Source organism: Nicotiana sylvestris, chromosome 3 (genome assembly GCF_000393655.2).
Source record: "Nicotiana sylvestris chromosome 3, ASM39365v2, whole genome shotgun sequence".
Classification (NCBI taxonomy): Eukaryota; Viridiplantae; Streptophyta; class Magnoliopsida; order Solanales; family Solanaceae; genus Nicotiana; species Nicotiana sylvestris.
In genome coordinates this window covers 58,213,043-58,221,115 of record NC_091059.1, presented here as the reverse complement: position 1 = coordinate 58,221,115, position 8,073 = coordinate 58,213,043, and the positions used below count along the sequence as shown (strand labels likewise).

The 8,073-nt window shown below is 40.2% G+C and overlaps 1 protein-coding gene across 1 annotated transcript; it reads left to right on the top strand.

The window, feature by feature from the left end:
- Window positions 1-6,792: 6,792 nt before the first annotated feature.
- LOC138887411 (uncharacterized) lies at window positions 6,793-7,293 on the top strand. The gene has a single exon (XM_070169162.1). The coding sequence runs from the start codon at window positions 6,793-6,795 to the stop codon at window positions 7,291-7,293; it is 501 nt and encodes a 166-aa protein (XP_070025263.1).
- Window positions 7,294-8,073: the final 780 nt, after the last annotated feature.

The window sequence follows — 8,073 nt, the reverse complement described above, 5'->3', positions numbered from 1 at the left end:
TTTGGAGTGGGTTTTGGTGATATCAAGGTTTGAATGGGATTCCGAGATTGCGAATAGTTTTGTAATGTTATTTAAGACGTGCACGCAAAATTTGGTGTCATTTCGAGTAGTATAAGTATGTTTCGGCGCATTGGAAGTAAATTGAAGAACTTGAAGTTCTTATGTTTGTTTCAATTGGTGGCGTGATTCTTAGTTTGAATGTTGTTTTGGGCATTCTGTGAGTTTGAGAGAGTCCGTTTTATGATTCTAAACTTGTCGGTATGTTTGGATAGGGCCTCGGGGGGCCCTGAGTGCCATTTGGATGATGTGCGAGTAGAGTTTGAAACTCAACAGGGCTACTGGTGCACCAATTCTAGTGTAACTGCACCTGCATGCCTATTTCCGCAAGTGCAAGCTCGCTGGTGCGAACCATGACCCACAAAAGCGATCCAAGGATGGCCTGCCAGGTTCCGCAGATGCGGTTCCCTCTATGCAGAAGCGGGACCACAGAAACGGGAGCCCGTCCGCAGATGAGGGCCCAGCCAATTCCACAGAAGCGGACATCTGGTTCGCAAAAGCGAATCCGCAGGTGTGAAAATCGCTGGGGTAGTGAGGTACAATTAATACGGGACTTAAGCCATTTTTACTCATTTTCTCTCACTCTTTGGGCGATTATTGGAGCTTCTTGAGAGGGATTTCCACCTAGCTTTTGAAGGTAAGTAATTTCTACCTATTGTGAGTTCAATACATAGATATTGGGTGGATTTCAACATGGAATTGGTAGAAATCATGGGTTAGATGAAAAACCTAGGATTTGACAAGAATAAGATTTTTACCACGAAATTGACCATGAAACTTAGTGATAATCATATATTTATGTTCCTTAGGTCATGGGTAACAACTTCCTTCGAAAATTTCCGGAATCCGGGCACGTGGGCCCTTGCCTTTGGGGTTGGGTAATCACTTTAATAGTTAGAATATGAACTTTTGAACCTATAATGATTGGCTGTTACACTATTTGAATAGTTTTGGATTGTTCGGCTCTGGTTTGAGGGTTTGAGCGCATTCTTGAGTTTGGAAGTTGGATTTGAGACGAGGTAAGTATTTTTTCTAACCTTGTAAGAGGGAAATTTCCCCATAGGTGAATTTAATAATATGTGGTTATTGGGCTACGTACACATGAAGTGACGAGAGTCCGTACATAGTTGCTATTCCTGTTATGTTCGGGTAGTTTAGGCTTACACCATGCTTTGTGGACACCGTTAATCGATCATAATTGTAGATTTTATTGGATAAGAACTAAGTTGAAGATTATAAGAATTTCAAAGGTTTCAAGTAAATTATTATTTTGAAAAGAATTGAAGAAAGTTATGTTATAATTATATTTAATCGCGCCGTAAGTATATTCCTCGAGCGGGGTGATTATTTCCACTGCTCTCATGGGAGCGGGCCATTCACTTCGGCAAGTAATGGATGCATTTATGGTTTGTGCCGTTCGACCCTCGGTAGAACAATTTACATTTTTATGTTGGATCGGGCCGAACATCCTCGGTAGAATTTGTGTGTGATAATAGAACTGGAAGCCCTTTTTATAATTGGTACAAATTTACTATTTTAGAGATCATTTGTTTTAGATGAAGGAAGTGTTTTGGGTTCTTAAATATGATGGAAGAATTGTTCAGGTATTTCTTGTTTTGAGTTTATTGTTTGTTCTGTATATCATGCTTATTTAGAATTCACACATTATTATATTGTTGTCCCTAGTAAATGTCGAAGTCGACCCTTCATCACTGCTTCTTCGAGGTTAGACTAGATACTTACTAGGTACATTTTTTAAGTACTCACGTTGCACTTCTATACTTGATTGTACATGATTTGAGGTAGGTGCATCTTGCCACCAGTCCAGCGCGTAGACTGATTCCCTAGCTCGAGACTTCCTGGTGTTCTGCCCTTTTGAGCCATTCTGCAACAGCTGGAGTCTCTCTTATGCTTTATTTTCTATCTATTTCCTTTCAGACAGTAGGGTAGCATTTGTTTTGTATATTAAACTAGATTGCCTACATACTTGTGACACTAGGTCTTGGTACACACACTAGTAGACTTGTGACTTTGGTTTTTCTTGCATGACTTCGACTTATTTATGTTAAAATTGCAACCTTCTAGATTTTCTTAACAAACAGGAAAAAGTCACTACTTACTAATTTATTTAAAACAGGAATTCACTAGTTGATAGTGTTGGCTTGCCTAACAATGGTATTGGGCATCATCACGGCCTATAATGGAATTGGGTCGTGACAACTACTAATCGAAATCCGTCATAAGATGGGTGGAATGTGAGGAAATGGAGAGATGTCATGACCTAAAATCCACTACTGGCTAATGACACCTAACACACTGGATAGGCGAACGAACAATCTCAATTCTCTAAATAAAATCAATAGAATAGATATGGATAGTCTAAACAAGTCCAGTAATATCATAGATGAGGTTGTCTTATAAACAAGTACAAAATAACACAACATTGCCGAATCTGGCGTGACTGAGTACATGAGATTCTAAGAGTTGCAAAATACAAGGTCTGAAATAAGTCTAGTACTATCTGAATCAAATAATAGTAGATATATGTGAATAAGTCAACTTCTAGGTCCTGCGTTCGAACAAGCAACACTACCTTGAGTAAATGAGATTAATAGCTAAGCACCTTGCTGTGATCCACTGGTACCAATGTGTAACGACCCAACCGGTTGTTATGGGAATTTAATCTCTGTTCGATGGCATAAGGTCTTGAATAACTTCATATTATGTGTATCGACTTGCGTGCATAGTTGAATTCAGTTACCGGACGATTCAGAGTCGAATTGGAAAAAGGATTCTAGTTTTGGAAGTTTAAGCGGTGAGAATTTGACTTTTGTGTAAACGACTCCGGAATGAGTTTTGGATGATGTCAACAACTTTGTATGGTGATTTTAGGCTTAGGCGTGCCGGATTTGGAGGTCCATAGGGTAATTTGTAGCATTTCGTCGAAGGTTGGATAAGTTGAAGTTTGGATAATATAGAAACTTGACCCATAGTTGACTTTTGTGATATCGCAGTCGGAATGCAATTTCGAGAGTTTGAACAGCTCCATCTTGTCATTTGGGACTTGTTTGCAAAATTTGGCATCGTTCCGGGTTGATTTGATAGGTTTCAGCATGAGTTTTCAAAGTTGGAAGATTTGGAAGTTCATAAGTTTGATTCTTGGCGCAATTTGAATTTTCACCATTGTTTGATGTGATTTGAGACCCCGAGTAATTCCGTGTTAGATTATAGAACTTGTTTGTTGTTTATACAGGGTCACGGGGGCCTCAGCTGTGTTCCGGGTGGGCTACGGGTCAATTTCTCCTATTTTTGAACTGATGTTCTGTTTTTCTGGTGTTCTTCTTCGCGATGAAGCTCCTTCCACATTCGCGAAGTGTCTCTGCTGACCCCCCTCAAGATCCTTCTTCACGTTCGCGTTCACGAAGGTTTGCCTTTCCCTTTCATCGCATTCGTGATCAGCCATCGGCGTTCGCGAAGCTCATCCTGACACCCTCATATTTCCTCTTCGCTCGTGTATTTTCAGTTCCTTGTTCTTCTTGTGGGCACTCCTTCCCTCGCGTTTGTGAAGGGTTTTTCTAGATAGATTAACTTTCCTTCTTCGCGAACGCGAGCCTTTCTCCACGTTCGCGATGTTTTTAGGCTTGGGCAAAATATAAGTTTTCCAAATCGAGGGTTAAGCCATTTTCATTATATTTTGACTTGTAGAGCTCAGTTTTGAGCTATTCTTTGTGGGATTTTCAAGAAAATCTATTGGGTAAGTGTTCTTCACCTAGTATTTAATATATTTCATGATTTTATATTTGTTTTTATCATTTAATTTGTGTTTTGACTTGAGGAAAATGTTTGTTTTTGAAGAATGTTTTCAAAATGAAAAATCACAATTTGAGGGACGAAATGGTAGCAAATTTGACAATTTTAGTATGGTTGAACTCATATTGGAATGGGTATTTTGGTTTGGTAATATTTATCGGGTTCCGAGGTGCGGGCCCGTCGATGGACTTTTGGGTTGATTTTTAGATTTTGATAAAGATTGAAGCTTTATGATCCGAAATAGTTTCTTATGGGTTTTATTTGTGCTTTGAAGTTATTTTGGTTAGATTTGAGCCGTTTTGAGGTCATTACACCCGAGAAGTTCATTTTTGAGTATCCGTTGTCTTTTTTAGGGTAAGTATCTTGCCTAACTTTGTGCGGAGGATTTCCTCCTTAGGATCTGAGTCTTCTATGTTGATTGTAAATCCATGTACGCGAGGTGACGAGTGCATGCTCGGACTTATTTTTAGAAAGTTTGCCTTTATGGTTCTTAGGTCCTTATATTCACTGAGTATGAAGTTGTTCTTGATATGATAGAGTTCCTATTTACTAGTTTCACCTCTACATGCTTTAATAAAAATTAATTGCTTTAGGATTTACTCTTATTGCCTATTTTACTCTTACTTGACTTAACTGGAGATTTTACCTCTGCTATTGTCATGCTATCATTTCATAACTACTTATCTTTATTTGAAATTATTATTATATCATCATATAATTGTTTAGTCTTAATTGAGGTTATGATTATCTTTCCACCACTTATCATTAATTAAATTATTGAATATCCTTCGTAATTGCTTAACCTTAAAAGAAGTTTAGATATCCTATATCTTAGTTAACTTGTCCTTATTTGGAATTATTGGACTCGTGTTAGCTTTCTTGTTGTTGAATTGTATATTGTGGGATCGTCGCTATATATTAGTTTTCCCTTGTTGAGATATTCTCTTTACGCCCAGCATTCTTTACTGTGGTTATTCCTTGTGAGTTAGTTCTACTGTTTCTTGTGATCTAAATTTGTTGAGTTGATTTACTTGCCACACTCTTGTATTTACTGTCATTGATGATGTTGTACCTATTGTTGTGATGCACGAGGTTTCTGTCGTACGGTTGTTGTTATTGTGATGCACGAGGTTTCTGTCGTGCAAGTGTTATTGGGGTTGCACGAGGTTTCTGCCGTGTCGTTGTTTCTATTGATATTTGCACATGCGGCATGACAAGGCGGGATATTTATATATATGTGGGTTGCGCATATGGAGAGACAAGACGGGAATATTATAATGCACATGTAGCGAGACAAGGCGGGCACTTACTATGTTATTATTGCACACATGGTGAGACAAGGCGGGCTATGTCAGGGATTGACTTGTGATGATTTGTGATAGCCCTGGGGCAATTTTGTTGTTGATAGTTATGTAGTGGTACACTTATCTGTGTGAGCTTATCTTGCAAAAGTTGTGAGAAAACATTCTATGTGTTGTGTGTTCTTTTCCCCTATGCTTACTAGCTGGTATGAATTATGTAGGACACTTGCACAAGCATACACTAGTTAAACACTCTTACCGGCTAAGAAGTCTTCTTGATATTGTTGAGTATAGATGCACACCCTTATTTATATGCCTTCTATGTGAGAGTGGCTCTATTTGGCACGTGAGTTGTCAGCATGATTATGAGGTGTGATGAAGGCACAGGATGCCAAGTGTTAGGGTACATGTATTGAGACCCGTGAGTGTGATTTGTTTGCGGTTCGGTAGCTCATGGAGATTGTTGACTAAAACCTAATGTGAAAGCAGTTGTAGTTGCTGGGTTATTATTTGTCTTTGTTGTATTTGTGATTTCAGATTTAAGTTGTGTTTCCGCTCACTCTTCTATGTCATTATTATTGTATTCCACTTATACTTGTCGTTTTTCCTTTCTTATTGTAATTACTGTATTGTTAGTCATATTCCATAGTCTTCATGTAGAAATCATGCATTATTGTTCCTGTACTTATACTTGTTCAGTTTATTAGACCAGTAGGTGTCTTGCCTCGTCAGTACTCCACCGAGGTTAGTCTTGATACTTACTGGGCACCGTTGTGGTATGTTAATGTTATACTTCTGTACATTTTTGTATAGATCCAGGTATTTTGCTTGTTGGTAGCTGTGCAGATCGTTGTTATGGAGACTCAAGGTAATCCTGTTGTTGCATTTGCAATCTTCGGAGCCACCTTCCTATTTTCTTGTATTCACACTATTTTACTTATTTCCAAACAGTTGTATTTAGAAGTTGTAGTAAACTCTGTAGAGCTTATGACTTGTACTACCCGTTTTGGAAAATTGTAATTTTTGTAAACATTTCTTTATCGAGACTATTAGATTTTCTTTATTATTTGTTGTTATTCAGTAAATGTTAGGCTTACCTAGTCCCTAAGACTAGGTTCCATCACGATACCTAACTGAGGGAAATTTGGGTCGTGATGACTATTAGATTTTCCGTCACTTCTTTCATTCCTATCACGAGCTTATTGATCTTGGAGTTTGAACTTTTATCATCCATTCTCTCACATATGGTGAGGACACGAACTGTAGTTATCGATGATGCTGCTCCCGGAGAAGGTGTCGCTAGAGGCATCGACAAAGGCCGATGAGGAGTACGTACCGTAGCTAGAGCACCTACCAAAGTAGCAATTGAGGAGGTGCCAATAGCTCCAGTTTGGGGACAGGTACTGGAGGTGCCTGTTGTTACCCCCAGACTTTAGGAGACTTTAGCACAGTTCCTGAGCATGTTTGGTACATTGGCTCAGACTGGGTTGATTCTAGTTGCACTAGCTACTTTACATTCTAGGGGAGGGAATTAGACCCCCGCGGCCCACACTCTAGAGAAGCGAGTTCATGTTGGTCAGGTCCCAGGTGTCATGGCGCACAGCGTGTGGTTCTAGTTCAACCCATGGTGAGGTCATCATCATCTGAGGAAGCGCAGCTTAGACTTGCAAGGTTCAAGAAATATGACCCTCCTACATTTAGTGGTTTGGCTTTAGAGGGTGCACAGGGTTTTCTGCAAGAGTGCCATCGCATTCTCTGCACTATGGGTATTGTGGAAATGAGTGGGATTGCTTTTGCTACATTCCAGCTTAAGGGAGCGACTTATCAGTGGTGGCAGGCATATGAGTTAGGTAGCCCAGCCGATGCAGCTTCACTTACATGGATTCAGTTTTCGGAAATGTCCTTGAGAGAGTTTGTACCTCAGTCCCTTCGGGATACATGTCACGTGGAGTTTGAGCAGCTGCGCCAAGGCACTATGTTTGTATCAAAGTATGCCATTAGATTCAGTGATTTGGCTAGGCATGCACCTGCCTTGGTGTCTCCACAATTGGAGAGTGTCTTCATAGATTCATTGAGGGGCTTAGACATGATATTTTGTTCAGCATGGCTCGGGAGTTGGAGTTAGATGTTTCGTTTCAGCAGGTAGTAGGTATCGCTCGCCGGTTAGAGGGCATGTGGGACCTTGAGCGAGAGGACAGGTGGAGCCATGAGAGAGAGGGCATGTGAGGTTAGGAGAGAGAGGTCAAGGAGATAGGGAGGCCTCGTAGGCCAAAGAGATCTAATGGTCCTTATTTTGGAGGCAGAGTATGGCATGGTAGAGGTTTTGTGGGTCAACCAGTTTAGATTACACTTCTGGCTTCGCACAATGTTTCATGTGCTTATAGGTCGTAGAGTACTCATACCACACAGTTCCCACAGCCACGTCAACAACGAGGTTGCTTTGAGTGTGGAGATACCAGCCACATGGAGAGGGATTGTCCCAGACTCCAGATAGATGTGTCACAACGGGGTATTCAAGCGAGTAGAGGGCACCCAAGAGGGGGAGGCCAGGCCAGTTGATGTGATCTCTATAGCAGGCTTGAGGCCACTACATCAGATGAGGTCATACAGGTATGCTTTGATTTGTTATAGAGCTGCACCATTCGTGTTTGTTTCGGTTATGCTTATCAGGACGAGTTCCCTTATTTGTTGCTTCACTTATGGGTGAGATTCATGATTAGCACCCTGTTTATGTGTTTTCCCTATTGGGGAGATTCTATGAGTGGTAGACCATGTCTATTGTTGTTTTATTCATTATTGAGAGTTGTGAGACTAGGAGTCAGTTCCTGTTGTTCATTATGGTAGGTTTTGATATGATTCCTGAGTACTATTGGTTACAATTTGTGATTTGATACTCTACAAGGGT

Excerpts from the sequence above, each read along its gene's own strand:
- LOC138887411 (XM_070169162.1), top strand. The coding sequence starts at position 6,793 with ATGGTGAGGTCATCATCATCTGAGGAAGCGCAGCTTAGACTTGCAAGG.